The sequence below is a fragment of the Dreissena polymorpha genome, chromosome 3 (assembly GCF_020536995.1).
Source record: "Dreissena polymorpha isolate Duluth1 chromosome 3, UMN_Dpol_1.0, whole genome shotgun sequence".
Taxonomy (NCBI): Eukaryota; Metazoa; Mollusca; class Bivalvia; order Myida; family Dreissenidae; genus Dreissena; species Dreissena polymorpha.
In genome coordinates this window covers 148,178,155-148,203,330 of record NC_068357.1, presented here as the reverse complement: position 1 = coordinate 148,203,330, position 25,176 = coordinate 148,178,155, and the positions used below count along the sequence as shown (strand labels likewise).

Sequence of the window (25,176 nt, the reverse complement as noted above, 5' to 3'; positions counted from 1 at the left end):
GAGCATACACACCATCTAATTTCAGAATTAGGGACCTCTATTGTGAATACCACAACAAACGCACCAGAAGATGTGCAATCGGAGATCTTGTACTGCGGCAACGGTAACGTAAAGCAGTAATACTATTCGCGTTTAATTTTTTTTTATAAATTGTAAGACGATAAAGTACTTATTGTGTACGTTTAAATAGTTTTGCTATAAAATAAAAGCTTCCGAATAGGAATTCCACATTTCACGGTGTGAAATATGTTCCGTGGTCTATGGCCGGGAAAGCAGACTACTTTAATTGGTTGTGTATCGTAAATATCGGCAATGTTCCGATATACATTTTTGATACCCGCTCTATCGAAAAAAACGCTTACAAACCTAATTGTGTAAGCTATTTGATGTTTTTTTCATCTGGATATTTGTGTTTTTGCGCGTGTCCGTAAAGGTATTGATTTAAAATTAAAGCAATGCGGGCTCGTGGAATGCAACATCACACAATACAACCAACCGAAACACAGCAGTCATATTACCTATTTATACTTTTGTACACAATTAACATGCCGATATTAATGAAGATAAATAACCCAAAACTAGCTTAGTGTTGACTCATACAAAGACCGAGTCCTATTTATTTATATTTTTAGATATTAAATATGCATACTATCCTGATTAATGTGAAACCATATCGACGCGTGTATTTTTGTTAATATAAATTAAAGAAATAGAGGTGTCGACCATTGCCGTCGTATCTTTCACACTATCCACATACTATCCACAAAAGGCGAAATCTTGATCAATCCTTATGTTCCATTTTATTCAGTTTCGTATCCAAAGAAAAGTGACAAATACCGATATGAGTGTTGTGACGGGACGCTCAATTATTTTCCGCACATACACAATAATGCGGACTACTGGATGCTGTGCTGTGGGAGGGAAATATACAACACCTCAAGAGGCATCTGTTGTAATGGTCATCTGATCGACTCCGAAGTGCAACCGATAGGCTGCTGTAACAACAAAGGTAAGCCCAATGAAGCAAGTAATTTAAAAGTCACAGATACATAGCTAGAAGGGACACATATTAATGTTTAAAATTATTTTTTGTGTAATCCAGCGCTGAATGTTAGGTTTCGGAAGCTATGCAATGTCCTATCTAAGATCGGTTACCACAGCTTGAATCATTTTATTTAAATGTATTTATGTTGTATGCATTGCCCTGTATTGAATAGGGTATTGATGACTTGCTTTAAATAAAAGACAAGCGGCAGTAAAAGTATCAAGAACTTTACATCTAAAAAATGTTATTTTATAATAATAATAATGATAAAACATTTACAAAAATCACCACTTAGAATTATGTGCTCATCTCTTTTCCGGACATGTTGGTTTCTTGTTTTGCATCTTTGCGAACAGCTTTAAAACAAACAGTTGTGAACGGATATGCAACGGAGGTCCCCGAATTTAAAGTGCGGACCCTGTTTAGTTTACTTCTAATGAACAATATCATTATTTGTCATACAAAAAGAATACACGTTATTTTTTCCAGACAACTACACTACTACATCGCATATCTGCTGTGATAGTAAAGTGGCGGAGAAAAGGACGAATCTTTGCGCAAAACTGACTTCTAGCAAGAATACTTTAGTAGAGAAAGATGATGTCAACCATGATATGGTCTGTTTTGACAAATCAAAAAGGAAATTCAGGACATTGAATTCCAAAACGGATGTAAGAAATGATGTATAAATTATATTTTATTTCTTAATTGAAGGAAAACGCATACGTCCAAAACATTTACTTTTTTAAATTTCATATGCACTGGTACAGTTTTTAAACAGTATTTTTTAGTTTTTTTTTTATATATATTTAATTAACTTCAAAACGTTTATTTTAAAAATATGTGCAGCATTGTTACGCAATGTGTTCAATGAACGAGAATTTGTAAAATGTAATAAACGCTGTCGCAATTTATAAGATATAAATATGGCTTTTTGTTGCATTTTTTTTTAGAAATGCGACAATCAAGATATGGAAAAAATCGTGGAAGAAATTAAAAAAATTAACAAATCTAAAACGCTTAATGCGAAGCCGCAAACTAGAATATTGCCGCCTAAATGCCCTTCGTGCTTTACTGGAAACATCAGCGGACCTGCGGAGTGCAGGAGGAAAAACCGTAAGCATATTTTATCATGTATTATGCTTTTAATGCATTGTGGCATATATCTGTAAGACGTCCTGAGCCAATTACTCAAGACCTAGTAAAGCCTTAAGCTGGTAGATCAAAACATGTATTTTATTATAAACGGGTCGGCTTATAAATGGGTCCAATTTGCTGATAAGCCGCATTGGTAGAGTTAAGTTATATTACACTATAATCGGTTTGTTAATTGGACAAACGTCTTACAATTATTGTCCCCTACCGGACTTATGGTTTGCGCTCTGTCAGTCTGTCCGTTACACTTTTCTGGGTCCTGTGATAACTTTAAAAGTTCTTAATATTTTTTCACGAAACTTGAAATATGGATAGATGGCAATATGGACATTATGCACGTCATTACAATGTGTTCCTATGTCAAGAATATTGGTTGCTATGGCAACAAATAGACAAGAAATACTGCTGAAAATGGTGGTTTTCTGGATCCTGCGATAACTTTAAAAGTTCTTCATATTTTTTTCATGAAACTTGAAACATGGATAGATGGCAATATGGACATTATGCACGTCATTTCATTTTGTTCCTACGTCAAAAATTCTGGTTGCTATTGCAACAAATATATATAAAATTCTGACAATGGTGGAATTTCTGACAATGGTGGAGGCGGTAGGGGACATATATTGCTTGGCAATAGTCTTGTTTGTTATGTGTTAGGTAAAGTTTGATTGATATTTGATTGTTAAAAAGCAATTTAAAGAGTCAAGCATTTTAAATTAATTGTCTTTTTTTTATATATTAATTCACTTAAAAGTATATTTGTTAATGGTATACCCCGTTAACTATTATTTATTCAGTCCTTTTTTACTGTATTATAGTGTTTGTTGCGATAATGCAGTTAAAATATCGAACTGTATAATACGTGTGCAATTTTAATAATATAAACACATGCAAATATAATAAAATTTAACTTAATAAGATTTCGTTTGCTGTACTCTATAAAGAAGTTCATTGACACCGCCATTATTCCACCATGTGTTGATGCTTAAACTACTTCAAATTTTGGTTAGACGATACGGTATAAATTTAAACACACTTCTTAAAGTCTTATACATGTAGATTTGTCGTCATTAATTTTCTCAAAAGCAGTTGCTAAACAGAGGATTTCCATGTTGTTTTCTAGAATTAAATGTCCGCATCACAAAGATTGAAAAGCGGAAACGCGACAGATTATGGCTGCATGTCAAACTGATCGACTCCGGAATTAACACAGGCAGGAAAATGGTACTCAGGACACGTCGCGTTTGTCGGAAGTGTTTTAAAAGAGGCGTGACCTATGTTATATTCACAAACCGATGGCTGAATTCGTTTCCAGAAACGTTGCGACTTAATGGAATGGATGTGATTGTTCAGAAAAATCAACTTTCATCTTTTAACTGCACGGTCGATCGTTGGGCAAAAACATTGTGATGCTTGTGTTTTTAGTTCATATCCAATCAGTAACGATCTCTCGGTAATATGTTAACATCTGAAATAGTTAAATGATATTAATTACAATACGTTTTCATTGAAATTTCATCAAACTTATTTTACTTTATAGGGCAATATTAAAATGGACACTTCATGTTTTATAGGGCAAACACACACACCTTTATTAGATATCATAAGCATTATTATATATCATAAGCATTCTACGTGTTTGATTTACTTTTTGTTTGCTCACATTAATACGGGTGAACATTGTAAATAAGTCGATATAGCTTTTATCACTGGCATTGAGATGGAATGTTCCGTCCATAACATAGGGCTAATCTCTTAACATTATCAAGAACATATTCAAATCACGAAAGTTTAATTTCAATGCAATTTAATATACTGTGAAATAATTATTAGCAAGTTTTAAGTCTTAAATGCATGAAATCATGTAGCACCGATCACACTGTTTTCATTTATAGCCTCATAAAATGTACATAAGAGGATCATTAAATGACTGTCATTATCGCCAGAAACAGGTATCACACTATAGACAATTGCCCTTATTGTCTTCACTGTTTGTATATTTATATCAGTTTGTCAAATATTTATAATTATATATAGAAATCAGGAATTTTAAAGCTGTAACCCATAAATGAATTCTACAGACTAAGGTTTCCACCTGTCAAGCACAAATAGTGTCAACAGCACTACCGTCGTCCTTTCTGCTCTCAGCCATGAGTTACATGCTTTGTGTTGTGCGATTTATCTTGACGTTTGAGTGTTCACGTAATACATTATTAAATCCAAGCATTGGTATGTATACTTATTGGATTCAGATTTTAAACATGAATATTTTTTAAAGACTTAGAAGATAGACGTTCTGGTCAGTAGTAGCGATTTCGAAATAAATCGTTGATCTTATTAGAACGTGATAACATGATAAATATGTGGATAAATATATTGGAGACAGTAATCGGTCAAAGTTGACAAAAACGCTTGAAAGGTAAAAGTTTCACAGGGTTGCCTTTTGACATTAATTGATGTCTATGTACATTAAACACACAGTGGTCAAGTCAGGATAAAATACCGTTCTGTGTAATGCGATTAGACATTTTAAGATGTATTATGTACAGATGAAAATTATATGTTTAATATAATGTACATGTGTTGAACATAAAAAATGTAGCTGTTCATGTTATGTCTTTTCATTATTTTTTTGACAATTTTAGATTGAATTGCGTTCAACTGTATTTTCATTTTTGTCATTATTATTATTATTATTATTATTATTATTATTATTATTATTATTATTATTATTATTATTATTTGTCGTTATTGATAAAGGAACATGTGCTACTTCCATTTAGTGCTTTTTGATGAAGCATAAATATATATGCATTATGCATTATGATTAAAAAAAATATTAATGTATATTGTATGCAATTGTTTGATTGGTTTGCGATGTGTCTATAAGTGGTATATGTTGCATTTAAATTGAGATATATTAGATATGTTCATTTGCTTTTGATATTACTCTTTAAACTTGTCCAATTCCTTTTATGTTAGGTGTTTGTACTTAGAAATAAAAACCTTAAATTATTGTAAAACCGAGAAGATAATATATCCATGCATGTTAATCTAACATGTGTTCTAAACTGACAAACGGCCACACATGTTTATATGACTGCAGTGTATAATTGTTCGCTTCATGAATTGTTTCTTCTATTTTCTCATTAATACCAACCTATTTAATGTTTGTTTAATGTAGGGATTGAATTGAGAGAGCGACCGTACGCGTAACTGCTGGCGTTAGCATAAACTAGTAGATATGGCCTCGTTAAATCACATTATAGAAATATATTATTTAAAACTATTTTAACACACTCAAGAAGTTCGAACAAAAATCCTCAAAATAACATATATATTGCATTTATATTTACCAAACTACATTAGGGCATACAATATTGTGAATGCTACAAAGAAACAGATAGCGCGTTACTTGAGGCGCGAAAGTAAGGTGGTTATTGCTTTGCTGCTATATACCTGCATACAGATGATAATTGTGATTTAATTAAAGGGATCTTTTCACGCTTTGGTAAATTGACAAAATTGAAAAAAGTTGTTTCAGATTCGCAAATTTTCGTTTTAGTTATGATATTTGTGAGGAAACAGTAATACTGAACATTTACCATGGTCTAATATAGCCATTATATGCATCTTTTGACGATTTTAAAACGTAAAAATTATAAAGCGTTGCAACGCGAAACGATTGAATAATTTGGAGAGTTCTGTTTTTGTCGTTAAATTTTGTGAAACTACGAAGATTGCTTATATAACGTATAAAATACGTCAAGTATGTGTACTCGGCGGAATAGCTCAGTAGGCTAAAGCGTTTTTACTTCAAGACTCTGGCAGGACTCCAGGTGTCACTGGTTCGAAACCTGCCCCGGGCAATGTTCTTTTCCTTTTTTTAATTTTATTCTTGATTTTTTACTGAAGCCTTTACGATCCAATGTTTACATTTATCAATATAAAGCATTTAATGAATGAATTAAAAAATGCCAAAATCTGTGAAAAGGCCCCTTTAAAACCTAACTACATACCAGACAGGTAATATTTACCAGCACTTCACACATTAATTTAATATTACCTGTCTGGTATGTAGTAAATGTGCTTTTTTATGAAATACAGAACGCCATTACAAAAACCTGAACAGAAATCTTGATTAGTAAATCCGGTACATAAGTCTTATATAACATATAGAATTATTGAGTTTATCCGATAATATTGCCATTTTATAGTTGAATGATGCCGGCTGTACAGTGAGTGCAGAACATGTATAAGAATACCAATATATCTTAAAATGTTCAACTTCATCGTTTTATAATAACAATCAAACTCAAAGTGGACTTTTGTATAACAAAACATTTATTACTCTGAATTTTCAATGCCGTTAGTTGTAATTATATTTAAATCTGATCAACATGTGGAAGCGTTAATCGTTTTCCATCTTGACAAGTTTGCGGATACAACGGTTGCCAATAAAATATCGTTATTTATACTATTTGTATGTACTCCTTTATATTTGTATACCTTTTGTCTCGCGTATTCATATGGCATAGCAAACATTACGTAAACGTTTTGTTCTCACATGTAAACAAATAGTTTCATATTTCAGTTTGTACTCCATTCACTTTTGTGCATATTTTATTATTTAAACAGTCGTTTTAAAACATTCAAAGATCTCATAAGTATACCATATGTTATCCAGGCACGTGGTCCAAATGGTCCTTTAAATCATTTTTTTACAAAAGAAAAATAGTTAAACTTTATCTGCACATACAATTGAACAACCTTATTGTACCCTGTGTATAAAAGGTAAATTCCGATAGCCCATGCATGGTGTAAAATGATAATTGCATATTGCTTCGTGACAACTGTGTAGACATATTACGAGTGCATATTGGTATATTTGCATGTTATGCATTAAGTAAGTGAATGAGGTAGGAGTGCTGGTGCATATTTTACGTCTTCACATAATGTAGCCTAGCGCTAGCAACATGACAAACGTGTTTATAACTTTCTACACTAATATTGTGCTAACACGCGAAGTATCGACATGGTGTCATTTGCAAAAAAAGTAGGCTCAGTGTGACTCACAATTACCCGAAGTGAATACGAACGCTTAGCTAAGGCATAATAAAAGAGGCCAAATTTGGGGGGGGGGGGGGGGTATGTGCACGAAGCAACTCTTAAACTCCAAATAAACCGTTCAAAACGGAAAAAAACAGGTCGTAGTTCACATTGTAACGTTTTTGACAATAGTGAATAAGAGCAAGAATGTATCCTGATACAGTATGTGAAGTTTCATTGTTTGATTTATTAAATACTACAGCAGTGTGATCTTTGATGCATGGGTGAATTCAAAAGCAGTTCATATTTCAACGTTGTTATATCTCAATCTTCGGAGGCTGTAAGCAGTAGTGCAAGTTTTTGTTATGTGGATGGTGCATATGTAAGAACTACTTTTTTGGCATTCTCTGAGAGATTCTTCGCGAACTCGATAGCTGGATATTTTTTATAAATGATTAAGAAACCTATCCTCTGAAGGCAATTCTTATTCGACCCTTAGCGGTAATGTTACCATCCTTGGACAGGTTTTCGCCCAAGTAATTCTCCGTGCTGACCTCCGTCCCGTTAGCAAATCTCAAGTTGGGGATGGGTCTTCCATCGATGGAGAGAGAGGCGTGGTGGTCATGGAAAGTCTTGTGTATATCTTCTTCAGGAAAATGTTGACCAGACGGTAGAGAGAATATAACCCTGAAAGATGCCCACTAATATCCTGAAGAAGTCCCCCCTGCTGTCTATTGAGAAGAACTACTCTTCTGGCGTTTCCGTAGAGTTCTCGAATTACTTGCACCAGCCTTCAGTCGATATTGATTCCTATCATAACATGACTAGTCCATCAAGCCAAACGCGGTAAAAAGCTTTATTAAAGTCGATGAAGTTGTGGAAGAGCTCATTTTGGTATTACGTGTTTCTCAATGGTTACTCGTAGTACTTGATTACTTGAAGATCTGTTCCACTGTGCTCCGAGACCAGCTCTGAATCCAACCTGTTCTTCAGCAAGAAGTTCCTCTGCCGTATTTGTCAATCGATTGATTCGGACAGCTTCGCTCTCTACCACAAACTTATTCGTCCAATTACAACATAACATCCTTGATGTTGGTTATGGTGTAGATGCCATTGGCTAAGATGTTCAGGGCTGCAAACCTGCCACCTATCTGAGTTTGAAAGAACTATATATAGGACAAATCTCTCTACTGCAAGCTTTTCTCGAGATCTCAAGCTGTCTAAAGCGTAGGAAATCTTAGGACCACAAGATGGGCATTTGTTTTGTCGTTGAAAACCCATGTGCCAGCTTCAGTTATAAGTTATAAGTTCACTGCTGGTGCAACATATAAGGTCAATTTCATCAGCAAATCTCATGTTGGGGATGGGTCTTCCATCGATGGAGTTAGACGCGTGGTGGTCATGGAGAACCTTGTGTATATCTTCTTAAGGAAAAGGTTAAACAAGACTGTAGAGAGAACATATCCCTGGCAGATGCCCACTAATATCATGAAGAAGTTTAATTGATATCATGTTTCCGACGTGGGTGCAGATATGATAAGAGCTAGTTTGGTAAACTGGTTGTAAGTCTTTTCTCTTGTAGAAGTCTTCTTTTTTATATGATTACTTAAGTTTATACAATGTTAAATGTTGTTTTATTTGCGTTTCCAAGAATATATAGTAGTCTCAAAGTGCTACTGGAATATAATCGTTATGGTTGGATTTCATATTATTGTAATAAAACCCTACTGTTTTAGCTTATATATAATTGTAGTCAAAATAGGTAATTGTTTTGTTTCAGTTGTGACACCTTTATGCTGAAGTTGTGTTTTTCCGCTGCAGGTATGGTTCTTTGGTATTAAACAAAATCACAGGTAATTTATTTTTAAAACATTTTTGTTTTGAACAGTTTCGGTCAAATTGTGCAGACTTTTTAACATTTTAATGACATGAACAAACAAACCCTTCGATTCTTGTTGTAATGTATAAGAATTACATTTACCAGCGCGATATTCATAGCATTAACACATTCAAGTAAATTCGAGGTTCGTTCATATCATTGTTTTCCAAACCAGCTTGCTTTTATTTGCTACTTTGCGAAATTTATATACGTTACATGCTGTTAAGAGTAAAGAAATTGATTTTATATGATATAAGAAAAACGTCATTTGCCCAAAATAAAATACCAGCGAACAAGCATTTCTCACCGGTGAATGTTTCGACAGTTTAATTGTTCATATATAAAAGTAATGAAAACTTTATAGTTCATGTTTACTTTACAATCAATTAAAATTTGTCCATTTTATACTTATATAAACAACATAAATATTCTTGTAAACGATTCAGTGTCGTCATAAATTGTGGGGTTGATAACATTTCACGCATGCAACCTGGCACTTTATAGTATTCTCATGTGTTCTCAAATCATTATCAACGAAAGTCACAAATTTTACACTGTTTGGTTATCGATTGTTTCGTTCTCAAATCTAATATATTTACTATAGTAACATTGTTCATATGTGAAAGTTTACAATTGTTATGCAATACGGCTTTTTTGTCAACTAGCTGACATAAAGAGGAATAAATGTTTGAAATAGACCAGCAGCGAGACAAAGTCAGTACTTACATATGACGCAGATGATATCACCAACTGCTTTGATAAGGGTCATAGAAAAAGCATGACGCATATTGAAAAGAAACAAGTAAGCAGATCAAGGTTATAAATATAAGAATTTTATACATTTAATGTAGAATCATTGATATGAGAAACTGTTTCTTTGGAAAAGAACGTGCCCACTTATTTCCAGTTAGAATATGTTATTTTCAACTTCATGTTGTTGGATTTTGGAGCATGTAGCGTTAATAAATAAGGTTCAGTATTGCATAAGCTCTTTTATTAACGCCAACGTCGTTAATTATTTTCTGATTATTCGCATAAGCATGACATGGGGCATTAATTCGGTTTTGTTTTAGATGTGCGATGCTGAAATCAGGAACGTTATTAAAACGAACAAACGACGCAATTCGAATTCGACAGCGCAGTCGGTCGCTTGGTCAACAAAATGTCCGTTATGCATTACTGAAAACTTTAAGGGAAACTTTGATTGCAAGAAGAGAATTCGTAAGTGGTTTAAGACACTGGTGCGCACACACAGTTCTGGGAATATGGCAAATGAAGAAAAAGAAAAAACTGAATTAAATACAGCGTAGCATATTATTTTTTTCGTTTTGATTATTTTCTTATTTTAAGTTATTGTAAAATGATATTTAAGATTGATATTTACCCAATAACGTTGTATTATCGACCTCAAATACTATTTAACAACACATATATTTAAAGTTATCATACCACCGCATTAATATATGCCTGATATAACGTTGTCTGATATATTTTTTATATCATGGTCAATAAGAAGTTCCTTTATCCTGGCACATGCCTTTAAATCAGCCTGATTACCAGGTAACCTAATAACACAAAAGTTATTAGGCTAGTTGACCTCGTGACCTCGAATATCCGTCAGTCGCTTTCCGGTGACGTACTACTTTTTCTATTAATAAAACACCAAATACATGTAAAGTGCAGTTTGTTTAAATATGTTTTTTTATGTTTTGTTTTGGCTGGATATGATTTTTGTTGACCGAGAGTTTTTAAATAAAAAATTCAAAAAAGCAAACCATTGTGTTTAATAGTACTATGTGTAACCTACTGTTTATCAAGCGCTTAAAGGGGCCTTTTCACGTTTGGGTAAATTGACAAAATTGAAAAAAGTTGTTTCAGATTCGCAAATTTTCGTTTTAATTATGATATTTGTGATGAAACAGTAATACTGAGACTTTACCATGCTCTAAAATAGCCATTATATGCATCTTTTGACGATTTAAAACCCCGAAAAGTTTAAAGCGTTGCAACGCAAAACGAATTAATAATTTGGCGAGTTCTGTTGTCGTTATTTTTTTGTGAAACTACGAGAATTGCTTATATAAAGTATATAATACATCTAAAATTGTATACGGAAGGATAGTCGAGTGGTATAAGTGGAAGACTTTACTCCAGGACTCCAGGTGTCAGTTGTTCGAGCCCTGCTGAGGCCTTTTTCTTTTTTTAAATTTTATTCTTGATTTTTTACTGAAGCCTTTTACATCCAATGTTTACATTTATCAATATAAAGCATTAAATGACAAACATCAAAATATGCCGAAATCTGGGAAAAGGCCCCTGTACTATGATCGCTGTAACCAATGTAAACATCGTCTGCTGTATATGTACATAGCCAGTTGACATAGGATTTAACTGTATTTAATTAAATATACTCATTAAAATGGAAGAAAATTTAGGCATTTTAAAGTTGTTTGGCAAGAACTAAGTATATTTTTATGATGAATCGCTGCGCATGCCTTCTCATGTTGTGATAAAAAATATAGCGTGACGTAAGGAAATTTACACAAGGTCAAACAAGTATGGAACACCACTTGGCTTTATGTACGAATGTTGTAAATGATACATGATAAATATTGATAATATGTTGATGACGTGGATGGCGAATGGTTATCTGGCTCGTCGGAGGATCTTATCAAGTTCGCCTTCGGCTCACCGGATCAATTCCTCCGCCTTGCCAGGTAACCATTCCCAATCCACGTCATCAACCTATTATTCTCTATATATCAGTCATGTGTGGAGAATGGTCGTATTACTCGGAATCAACTATAAAGTAATCATTTTTAGTAAAATCGAATCAGATTCAACAAAACAAGCAATTTGATACCAAGATGTTATATATTTTAAACAAAAAATGCAACACACAAAAACAACAACATTTTTTTACAAATATTAAGCGCGCGTGCTCATGACGTTATTATTAACACGTCTAACGACAAAAGTCATATTCTTTCTCGCTAAAACTGCAGCTGTTTAGCGATATTTCCATTATTTCTTTAAAATCTGGGACGTTTAGGCATGATTAAGAGAAAAATAGTTACTGTCTGATTTTTGTGTAATATATCAGGCTTGGCACGAATAAAATAACGGCAAGGCAAGCCTCACCGTTTTATAAGCCTTGCCTGATATATTACAAAAAGATCAGGCAGTAACCTGTTATTCTCTAGGTATGTATATGTATATATATATATATATATATATATATATATATATATATATATATATATATATATATATATATATATATATATATATATATATAATAAAAGTAAAAACACGTGTCTGGGATTTTAAATATATATTGATTTAGCCAACGCGTTTCGCATAGCTCATCAGGGCATAATACAATATATTACAACGTCAAAATGTCATGGAGATAACGTCATATCAATTATGACGTCATAACGTCAATAAATATTAAATGAAATTTAATTTGGGTTTAAATACATGTATAAAATGTTGTTCTTTTGCTAACCTAGCTGAAATATTGTTCGAAAATAGTTTATAAAATGGAAATATTTTAAATTTTGGTTCATTATGTGAACATTCATCTAAATGTTTACTTAAAGGCATCTGTCTTGTTTAAGTAAACATTTAGATGAATGTTCACATAATGAACCAAAATTTAAAATATTTCCATTTTATAAACTATTTTCGAACAATATTTCAGCTAGGTTAGCAAAAGAACAACATTTTATACATGTATTTAAACCCAAATTAAATTTCATTTAATATTTATTGACGTTATGACGTCATAATTGATATGACGTTATCTCCATGACATTTTGACGTTGTAATATATTGTATTATGCCCTGATGAGCTATGCGAAACGCGTTGGCTAAATCAATATATATTTAAAATCCCAGACACGTGTTTTTACTTTTATTATATAATATTCACAATCTGGATTATTACATTTTACTTATATAACTATATATATATATAACATGGTATTCTGCTGTTAGATGTCCAAGTAACGTATCCTCGGCTACGTGCAGGCAAGCGTTTTCAAATTAAGACTAGTGCCGGAAGTGCTTCACAAAAGGCGCGGCCCATGTGCTATTCACAAACCGATGGGTGAATTCCTTGCCAAGAAAATCACGACTGACTGAGAGGGATGTAATAATTCCGAAAGATCAGCTCTCGTCTTTTTCTTGTACAATCGATCGATGGGCAAAACGATACTGATTTCCCTTTTGTGGGTGAATATTGTGGATAAATTTAGGCAGCTTTTTATTTCTTTATTTATTTTTAGCTCCACTATTATATATGAAATATATATAGTAGAGCTATCCTACTCACCCCGGCGTCGGCGTTCCCGTTCCCGTTTCCGTGTGCGTGAGCGTTGGAATATTAAAGTTTGCGTACCACCACAAATATTTTCTATGTCCCTTGACATATTGCTTTTATATTTTGCATACTTTTTACCAACAGGCCCCAACCTATAAACAAGAGCAGACAACTGTATCAAGCATTTTGTAAGAATTATGGCCCTTGTTCACTTAGAATATGCATTTTATTGATAATTCTATGTTAAAGTTTGCGTACCACCACAAATATTTTCTATGTCCCTTGACATATTGCTTTCGAATTTTGCATACATCTTTACCAACATGGCCCAAATCTATTAACAGGAGCAGACAACTGTAACAACTATTTTGTAAGAATTATGGCCCTTTTTCCACTTAGAATATGCATATTATTGATAAATGTATGTTACAGTTTGCGTACCACCTCAAATATTTTCTATGTACCTTGTCATATTGCTTTTATATTGTGCATACTTCTTTACCAAAATGAACACAAACTATAAACAAGAGCAGATTACTGTATCAAGCATTTTGTAAGAATTATGTTCCCTTTTTATACTTATAAAATTGAAAATTTGCTTAAGTTTTATGTTTAGGTTCACTTGATTCCTAAAGTATATCAAAGCTATTGCTTCCATACTTGCAACACGTACTAACTATCGTAAGGGGACTGTATAAGGCAAGTTGCATAACTCTGGTTGGCATTTTAACGGAATTAAGGCCATTTTTTTCGTGAGGGCACAGTACCTAGCAAGTTGAATTTTACCTTGACCTTTCAATGACGTTGACTCTCAATGGCAAATTAATACAATTTTAATTACGTTGTAAATTGCCATAACTTCTTTATTTATGATTAGATTTGATTCATACTTTGACATACCACAATGGACTCCAGGATAAACTCGTGTTTGTTTATTGTACTAATGCGGATTATGTTCGTTTGCTGGGGTATTTCGATATTTTTACTCTTGTAAAAATCGGCACTGAACGTTCGGTCAGATCAGAGCCGACCTAGCATTTCTACGATTTCGAGAAGTTTTTCTTGTAGTTTATGATGGCAAGTAGCCGTTCTTGGTCTTTTTTCGTCACGAGGCATCCTTTCCCAACAAAATGGTACGTAGTTTACGAAAATCGACCGCCATTTAGACACTTAATGGCTTAAAAATGTTGATGTAGGTGATTTTCCTGTGTCAAGAGATATCTACCTTGTATATATATATAAATATCAGAATTTAGTTTTTGATGAAAAAAAGTTATTTTATGACATATTGATACTGTTAAAGTGACTTGGAAACGCGCCCAATACCTGTGATTTCGGTATGCAGCCGTGAAAAACAATGTCAATAGTCAGGAATCAAATACACCCGGCTGGTTAAATAAAACAAAGCTTTTTATTTCAGATATAAATCGAGTATCGAAATGCTACACCTGTACACACGTTTTTGTGGTCATTAAGAACCATTAATTTGAAGTTTAATCTCTTAGAATTGTATGTTTTACATAACACTGTAGTAACTATGTTTTTATTAATATATTCGACTATTTCAATTGTAATAGTTACCGTATATATTTACTTTGTTGGCATCCACATCACATTTATTTATATTTGACCTGTATCTGGTTTATCCATGTACTTTATGTTAAAACATTTATTTTATTAGCATTATAAGATCTAACGGCATATTTTATTCATACTTAATTCAGTTATTAATACGCCAGTACATATCGTGAGTAGTATAACTATGTTACGTACAACGCCGTTGAATATATTAAGATAGAAACGGGCGTTTAATTTAATAAGGACATTTTAAGATTCAAGTTTCAAAATAGACTCTTTAGATTTTCCTCTGTGAAGTTTTGTGACAATGAGTTGTTAAAACCTAAATGCACGAGAACATATGAATAGTATTCGGTAAGGCATTGCCCGTTATCGTGCACATTTCAACAGCATATGTTCACCCATGCCTTTCAATATGCAAATGTCATATTTAAATTTCATATAACAACTCTAGTTTGTAAAATGTGAAGGAACAATGAACCTCCATCTAAATTATTGGAAATATGGTGCAACATACGCTTTTAATTATGATAATAATAATGACTCAGAAGTAGCAATGTATTAATACTCAGAAATGCGTTTATTAGTTCTTCGCATGAGTGTGCGTTGCAAGTCAGTCTGCTCTTAACTATGCTAGGAACGATAAGCACATCTGCCTGTTTATACTCTACCACTGGTATACTGCAGACAGCAGTGTGTGTATGTAATCAAAAGTGTTTAACAGCTTGTGGGACGACATTTGTCGGTTTGTCATTGAAATCTGTACATATTGGCTGCTTTCAGGGAAAACGGGGCTGAATGCATGTCAAATAAGTGGTGTTCCAGATTGGCCTGTGCACACTGATTAGTTGTGCAATGCACATAAGCTTATCAAAGAGGACACTTTCTGATGTTATGGTGTTTTTCGTTTAAAGAGAGTCTCTGGTACTGGGATGACAATTAATGCATATGCATTAAGCCCTGTTTTTTCCAAAATTAAGCTTAAATTATCTTTTATATTATTGATTTGAAAAAAGAGAGGATAAAATTGATAAAAACTTCAAATAACCTCGCTGACAAGGAAAATCACTTTTAAATAAAATAAACAACCAAAGAGTTCTAAATGTTTACCTTGTGTTAAGAACTTAATAGCACTTTTCTGCATTTCATCGGTGTATGAACTGTCGGGAAAATTACGCCTAATTTGCATAAACGCCGACGGCGTTTATTCATAAATAAGGTGTATTTTTCCCGACAGTTCATACACCGATGAAATGCAGAAAAATGCTATTCAATTTTTATAATTACAGCACAAAATGATCTTAAAGCTGAAATTCTATCGTAGTAATGGTCATAAAAGTCCTTTTTAATCTAACATAGCATATGTATATATTTTCAGTTTCGGTTTCATCTCCGTCAAACGGATATATCGTTGAAGTTCGCGCAAAAAATATAACATCATTTCGCTATTGACTACCGGTAATAAAAAACAACGCCATTAAGTTTCGCGCAAAACATAACGTCATTTTGGCAACTTGTTTATGACCGGAAAGTAGCGCCATGAATATTCATGTTTAAATTTGCATACGAAGTGGGTTCATCTGAAAATGAAAAACCGGTCACGTGAACAAATTATCCAATCAGAATGCTGCATTCGTATAAATGTGACAGAAGTTGTAATTATTCATTTTTTAGTAAACATCTAAAATTGACCTTTTCACAGTTTGTCATTAAATGCTTAATATTGATAAATGTAAACATTGGATCTTAAAAGGTTATTTAAAAAAAGAAGAATAAAATTAAAGAAACAAAAAAGTTACCCTAAACTGGGTTCGAACCACTGACCCCTGGAATAAAAGTCTATCGTTTTGACCACTCGGTTATCCGTGCTCATACAATGAGAGATGTATTTTATACTTTATGTAAGCAATCCTCGTAGTATGAAAAAATATAACGACAACAACAGAACTCTCCAAATTATTAAATCGTTTAATTTTGTCAATTTACCAAAACGTGAAGGCCCCTCTAATGTCTTCAGACTTGCAAATTGACTGAATTCAATACACTGTCAGATTTTACATCATGAATAACTTACAGGTTAAGTGGTTGCCTGTTAGCCTGGGGCCAATAGATTTAAGCCGAGGAAGCTCAATTTCAAAAGTTGGTTACAGTTGGGCAAAAAAGCAGATCGACTTTTCAATGCTTGAACAACTCAATCCAATTAAACATAGAATACAAATTGACGACTGTGGATCAATTAGGCCTAGGAAATGATTCAATTCCGGCTCACAACAAGACATGATGCATTAAAAGTCTGTCATGTAGGCAAAATTGTTGCTCAATAATTTAAAGAAAAAAAGTATTAGATACATATAACACAACATGTACATGATTCTAGGCTTTTTATTCTTTAGCAAGGCAGCCAAAATTATAAAGATGGTTGCCAGTGCAGCAACGGATTACGAAAAAAAGAAACAGACAGACTGTTGCTGTTTTGTCTAAGTTATCTCTATAACATAAATGTGATGTCACGCTTATAAGATTTAAAAAATGTACCGAGTCTGCTTAGCGACGCGCTTTTCGGTATTCGGTGTTCGGTATTTAGCCACTACCTGAGCGCAGAGTTTTCTCCCTTTCCAAAAGTACATGTAAACATGTTCGTGTTTAGGGCATTTGCTTTTAATATGCGCGTAAAGCGGCATGTTTTATAAGTTTCAGACGTGATTCGGATAAAATAGCGCTTTTTTATAAATACAATTATTACAAAAACATTGATTACTACATATGTATTTAAAAGAATAGCTTTATAAGTCTGATCAATATTAGTGTTGCTGATTAATGAAAACATACTTGAGAAGAAATATATAGTTCCCATTTTAACGAGCTTTGCAATTCAAAGTAATACGTCATACATATGAAGGGGCATGAAAAAAAAATAGATACATGGATGAATTTGAACGTAGTTCATATTACAACGTTGTAATATCTCAATCTTCGGATGCTGTAAGCAGTAGAGCTAGATTTTGTAATGTGGATGAAGTATATTTACGATCTATTTTTTTTTGGCGATTTCTGATAGATTCTTCGCGAACTCGATAGCTTGAGATTTTATGAATGATAAAGAAATCTATCCCCTCAAGGCAATTCTTATTTGGCTCTCAGCGGCACTGGTACCATCCTTTGACAGGTTTTCGCCCAAGTACTTCTCCCGTATGCTCCTGCTCTTTCACTGCTAATGCCATCTATGAGGTCAATGTCATCAGCGAATCTCAAGTTGGGGATGGGTCTTCGATTGAGATAGAGGCGTGGTGGTTAAGGATCGAGAGCCTCGTGCATATCTTCTAAATGAAAAGGTTAAACAAGAGGTAGAGAGAATATATCCCTGACAGACGCCCACTAATGTCCTGAACAAATCCCCCTGCTGTAAATTGAGAAGTACTGCTCTGCTGTCGTTTCCGCAGAGTTCTTTAACTACTTGCACTAGCATTTAGTCGATATTGATTCATATCATAACATGCCATAGGCCATCTTGCCAAACTTTCTTAAAGTCAATGAAGTTGTGAAAGAGCTCACTTTGATGCTACAGTTGTCTCCCAATAATTCCTCGTAGTTCTTGTTTACTTGAAGATCTGTTCCACTGTGCTCCGACCAGCTCTGACTCCAGCCTGTTCTTCAGCAAGCAGTTCCTCTGCCGTACTTTTCAATCGATTTATTCGCACAGCTTCGCTCTCTACCAAAAACGTTTTCGTCCAATGCCAGCATGCAAAATTGCCACCTTTATGAGTTTGAAAGAACTATTAATAAGAAATTTCTCTCTCCTGCTAGCTTTTCTCGAGTTCTCTAGTTGTCTTAAGTGTAGGGAAATCTTAGGACCACAACCACGTGCCATCTTCAGTTATATTCATTGTCTAAATAAGTGTAGATTGTATTCATTTGAACTATACCTTTCGTTAAGATTACAATTGTGCATTGGTTCCTAGTAAAAAAATAACACCGTACATGCATAGAAACATCAACCAGCCCGTAAATTGCATTTACATTCAGTAGCAACAAAGTCAAATATAAATCTTTAATACTTACATTTTATACGATATACATGCTAATTCAAATACAAGTACAATGTACACCGAAAATAAGATTTTGTATAATAGGTTGCAAGAACACGTGACTTATTTGGGTTCACAATTAAACGTTAAGGGATGTAAACACGCCGGTTAGTGCTGCTTTGTCCCAATAACATTTTAAAACAATTTTTCTTAAGAATTTCACAAGTGGATAAAAACAGATTTTTACCTGGATTTCGATCCCACGCGAGCCAATATCGATCTCAGTCGAGAAATTGAGAAAAAAGTGGTATGACCGAGTTTCAAGCGTATTGGGCAATATATGAGGTCTCAAGAGTTTGCAGAAAAAAGATATTGACGACAGACGACGCATTGCAAACGACAGACAAACGAGAATCACAAACGCTAAGCAATTTGCGCTCGGGAGAGCTACACCATATATTGTACATTACTTGTAAAGCATATCCCGATTCACTGCCACTGTCACGTTATTATCATTTAATTTATATGCTGTGTAACGTATCATACTTACGGAGGATTTTTTGCAAAATCGTTTATCATGTAAAATGAATACCAAGAAAGCCATCCGAAGCGTCAAAGGGACACCACTCAACAGTTTACATTGGGACACGAATAAAACACTATTGTGATCACTGTCTCCAGACACAAAACTAAATTATGAACTGTGTAATTAGAAGACAGATTGGCAAATGTAATCAAGGCAGTAGAAGTACATGTGACGGAACTACTGTTTGAAGGCAATTACCGTTCATCTTAGTAACATATCATAACAATTATTCAAGATTGGTAGTGTTTTAGCGTATGTTGTTTCATCAAGTTCTGCAGCTACATTATTTTTCTAGAGGGAAAAAGCATCTCAATAATTATTTGGAAAAGAACTTTGAAAACTCTTTGCGCGGATGAAGCGTTATGGGGACTACACATAAAGAATGATTTCGACCATCTTATCTTAAAAACAAGAAGGTATCACTCGAAAGGATACAGTTAGAATTCTCAGTGATGAACATAAGCTTTTATATGTAATTTTAAACCAAGGGCAATACTTTCTTAAAACTTTAAAACTTTCACGATATGCTCTTGCTGATAACTATTATGTTAATGTTGACCAAAATTGCAGGTACTATGTAGGGGGAGTTGCACACAGAAGCTTTTACATGTCATTTTAAACTAAAGTAAAATAGCATCCTAAATAAAACCCCACTAGCAAAACCTTGACAATATGTGCTGAAGTCCATTGAAATAAATATAATGTAAAAAGTTGAAAATGCATTGAAGTGTACGTGAACTTTCGCACAGAGGTTTTGATATTTAATTTTAAACAAATACATCAGTAATAATGCCTTGAATAAAAAACTTAGTCGCGCAATGTAGACGATATGTGCTGTTTTACCTGGATATATTGCGCTCAGTATCGTGTGACGGACGGAAACAGGCAAGAAAGCATACCTCCACGCACGCACGCACGGAATAGAATCACGCCTACACAATATCCTAAGGCTTTTTGGTGGGGAAAAGAAAGACGCGAGAAAGCGGTCTCCTTCTGGAAATCCACAAAGTCAAACATAGTGTGTGTGTTGATATTAACCATTGAACTAAATTTTATTTACTGGAAAGTTGGAGTTGTAATGAACCGTTTAAATTAATTCAATGTGTTGTAACGAAAATAAAACTGACAAACAACACCCGAGTTCGTAATAGGATGTTGTTGCTTACTATGCATACATAGACAAAAATATGTTTGGCTAGACACCACTATACCAAAGACGTGCCAAAAACTGACCTGTTTTCTTATTTCTAACGTCCATATTTTTTTGTTTGCTACCAACACGTATAGTTTGAACTGTGTTTAATATAGTATATGTATCGTGCAACCAACCATTCGTGCTTTTTATAAAACTGACATGCTACCTTTCTCAAAAGGCCTTCCTATTTGCGCATTGTGTAACCTGTATATTGAACGGCTGGAAAAGGTTCTGATTTAACATTCACAATACTAAAATATAACACAACGGTATGCTTATCACGCATATTTATATTTTGTTCGTGACATACTGATGCAGTTCAACGGAAATATTTATGTCAACCAATCATGTAAAATACATTTCTAAAAACATAACTGCTTCTAACAGAGGCAAAATAAAAATCTCATCATATTGACCGCTTAACTTTAGTGCGGCGCGATAAAAGAGGTAATTATTGCCATTATATTTTTAATTCTTAAAACAAAAAATATAAACTGTACATTTACTGATTTTATCGTAACAATTTTTCCCGTTCGTGCTACTCCATGAATATGATGTTGAGGGCTATTTTCAATATTTCCCCTCTCGCAGCAATATCTTGTATTTTTCCTTCGTGACGCTGTGCTGTACCTGGACCTACTTTACAGTCGAACCTTAAACACAATACGTTTGTATTTAAATAAATGACTCGAATTTGGCAACGTAGCTAGGTTTATACCCATGCTAAATCTGCACAATAAACATATTTTTATCAGCGATCAACCTTTTTAAATTCTATTTGTCTATATGTCAAGGTAAAATATATTTTGTGCCACTGAAACTCAAAAATATTACAGGTAGCTATAAACTTTTAACTGTGAATGCGTCAAAGAATGAGTAATTAAAGCAAAGAAGATAAATAACAAAATAGTACGTTAAACAATTAAAACAATTTAAACTATGATTAGAAAATAGAATGATTCGTAACGTAACATTTTTGGGAATATTTTCAAACATAATTTGTATTGTTTGGCCTGCAATAAATAAAATATGTGTTCGCGGTTGTGGCTATATAAGAGGAGGAATTGTTTTGAATTTGGTTGTAAGATTTATATAAGGTCTTCTCTGTAAAATAATTATACTTACTGATATATAAACACGACACAGTTACAATGGAGTCAATGAAACTAAGGTTTGGAAACAAACTGTTTTATAACAGGTCACGCTGAATATGATACATAATTTATCACCCGGTAGATACATTGATGTTTTAAATGCATTCGGCATTCATATAAAATAAAGTGGTTTGAATCAGTGCGTAGATGCATCGATGGCAAAAACAAAAGAATTGACATTGTGTTTGTTTGTTTGTTCAAGTTTAATTGATATCATGTTTCCGACGTGGGTGCAGATATGAACAGAGCTAGTTTAGTAAACTGATTGTAAGTCTTCTCTCTTGTAGAAGTCTTCTTTATGTTTACTTCAGTTTATGTATCGTTAAATGTTGTTTTATTTGCGTTTTCAATACTATATAGTAGTCTCAAAGTGCTACTGGAATATAATCGTTATTGTTGGGTTAATATTATTGTAATAAAACCCTACTGATAAGGTAATGTTTAAGCTTATATATAATTTTAGTCAAAATATATAATTGTTTGTATTGTTGCAGTTATGACATCTTTATGCTGATGTTGTGTTTTTCCGCTGCAGGTATGGTTCTATGGTATTATACACATTCACGTGTTAATCAGTTTTAAAACTATTTTGTTTTGAACAGTTTCGGTCAAATTTGTACAAAGTATTAACATTGTAGTGACATGAACAAACAAATGCTGCGATACTCGGTGCGTATGGTTCCGAACAAGACATACATAAGTCTACCACTTAATTATTAATGTGTAAGTGACCTTTGTAAAACATGACCAAAATTTCAGAGAGATTTCTGGGTTGTTATTGTTCACTAATAAATTATTCAAATTGATTCACAGGCATATAATTTATAAATTTGCATTAGATAAACATGCGCATTCTGCAATTCCTTTTATACTTTTATCATAAAATGCGCTTTTTACCTGGTGTCAGGTTGCTTTTGCTCTCAATTCAGATTGTCTGTCATGCGAGGTTTCAGTTTGTCTGACATGCATTGTTTACGGCACGCCGGTACAGTATAATCCAGAGATCCATCTGTGTTGTGAAGGGATCTACCCTAGAGTACAAAATGGTCACGAAATGAGGTGCTGTATCGGTACGTACCTCGTATGCGAAATACATTTATCAGCGCGATATATGCGTATTCATAGCTTTAACACATTCAAATAAATTTGAGGTTTGTTCATACCGCTGTTTAGCCAACCTAGATTGCCTTTATTTTATACTCAGCGAAATTTGTAATGTTGCATGTTGCTAAGACGCAAGAAAATTGATCATACGATCTAAGCAATACGTCATATGTCTTAATTAAAAAAAAAAACAGCGAAAAAACATTACTTTCCGTTTAATGTTCGGCAGTTTCATTTGTTCATGTATAAAAGTAATGAAAACTTTATATTTCATGTTAACTTCATAACCATTTAAGATTTTTACATTTTATGCTTATATAAACAGCATATATATTTTAAAAACGATTCAAAGTGGCCTCTTAAATTTAGTGGTTGATGATTAAACATTAACGCGTGCAACTTGGCAGTTTATAGTAGTCTCATGTGTTTTTAAATCGTTCTTATCTCAACGAAAGTCACAAATTCAACATTGTTTGGTATTTTTTGTTTCGTTCTAAAATCTAATATTTTTACTATTGTAACATTTTACATATGTGAAAGTTAACAATTTTTGTACAATACTGTTCTGTTGTTAATTAGCCGACAATAAGAGGAACAAATGTTTGAAACAGACCAGCAGAGAGACGAAGTCAGTACTAAAAGATGACGCAGATGATATCACCAACGGCTCTTACAAGGGTCATAGAAAAAACATGAAGTATATCGAAAAGACGCAAGTAAGTACATCAAGATAATAAATATAAGAAATTTGATATATTTAATGCAGAATCGTCGAAATGTGAATCTGTTTCTATGGAAAAGAATATGGATTTTATTTGGAATATGTTATTTTCCGCTTGGTATTGTTGTGCTTTGGAGCATGTCACGTTAGTAAATACAGTTCAGTATTTAAGAAGATATTTTGATTAATGCTAACGTCGTAATTATTTGCAGAGTATTCGCATAAGCATAACATAGACATTACATTAATTAGTTTTGTTTCAGATGTTCGATGATGAACTTATAACAGAAATCAGGAAGGTTATTGAAACGGACAAACGACGCAACTCGAATGTGACAGAGCAGTCGGTCGCTGGGTCCACCAAATGTCCGTTATGTATTACTGGAAACTATAGGGGACACATTGATTGCAAAAAGAGAATTCGTAAGTGGTTGAACATTCTGGGGCGCACACACAGTTCTGGGAATATGGCAAATAGAGAAAAAGAACTTACTGTTTCAAATAAAGAGTTGCATAACATGTGTTTCGTTTTAATTTTTTGTAATTTAAGTTATTGTTAATGAATATTTTAGATTGATATTTACCCTATGACGTTGTAATATCGACCTCAAATACTATTTTTCAACACATAAATTAACATGTTTGTATATATTTGTCAAATTCACATATTTAAATGTGTGCTTCCAGAATTGAATGTCATCTTGAAGAAGATTCAATCAATAAAACATGGTATTCTGCTGTTAGATGTCGAAGTAAAGTACCCTCGGGTACGTGCAGGCAAGCGTTTTCAAATTAAGACTAGGGTGGACTGCCGGAAGTGCTTCAGAGGAGGCGCGGCCTATGTGATATTCACAAACCGATGGGTGAATACCTTGCCAATAAAATCACGTCTTACTGAGAGAGATGTAATAGTTAGAAAATATCAACTCTCGTCTTTTTCTTGTAAAATCGATCGATGGGCAAAAAGATACTGATTTCCTTTTTGTGGATGACTATTATGGATGACTTTAGGCAGCTTTTTATTTCATTATTTATTTTCATTGCTATTTCCATTTTGTTATATTTAAGTAGATCGTCATTTTATTGGATTGACAGCAAAACTGTCATATTTTTACCCATGAATGCGAGAGAAGCATTTACCACGGTGACAATATGAAGAACTATTCTCGAGGGAACGCACGAAAGTACCTGAACCATAACAACAAATCAGATCAGCGGAGCATACGATGTAAAACTAATTCGTGTGATTCAAATCAAGTAAAACTTTCGATGACAGTCGATTTCGGTACGCAGCCGTGAAAAACAATGTCAAAAGTGAAACAGGAATCGGGTGTCCAACTGGTTCAACAATGCCAAGA

At 33.6% G+C, this 25,176-nt stretch overlaps 1 protein-coding gene across 3 annotated transcripts in view; it reads left to right on the top strand.

The window, feature by feature from the left end:
• Positions 1-25,176, top strand: part of LOC127871909 (uncharacterized) — a 303,905-nt gene that overhangs the window by 6,674 nt on the left and 272,055 nt on the right. The window contains exons 6-10 of one of the 3 annotated variants that reach the window (XR_008045605.1): positions 26-103; positions 809-1,009; positions 1,535-1,716; positions 1,999-2,161; positions 3,324-6,039. Coding sequence is in view for 2 of the 3 variants with exons in the window: in XM_052415191.1 (XP_052271151.1) it covers positions 26-103; positions 809-1,009; positions 1,535-1,716; positions 1,999-2,161; positions 3,324-3,610 (911 nt within the window). In the remaining variant the exon portion in view is untranslated. Of the gene's footprint in view, positions 1-25; positions 104-808; positions 1,010-1,534; positions 1,717-1,998; positions 2,162-3,323; positions 6,600-25,176 lie in introns of those variants that run through there. The other 2 variants (XM_052415191.1, XM_052415192.1) reach the window with 2 other exon arrangements.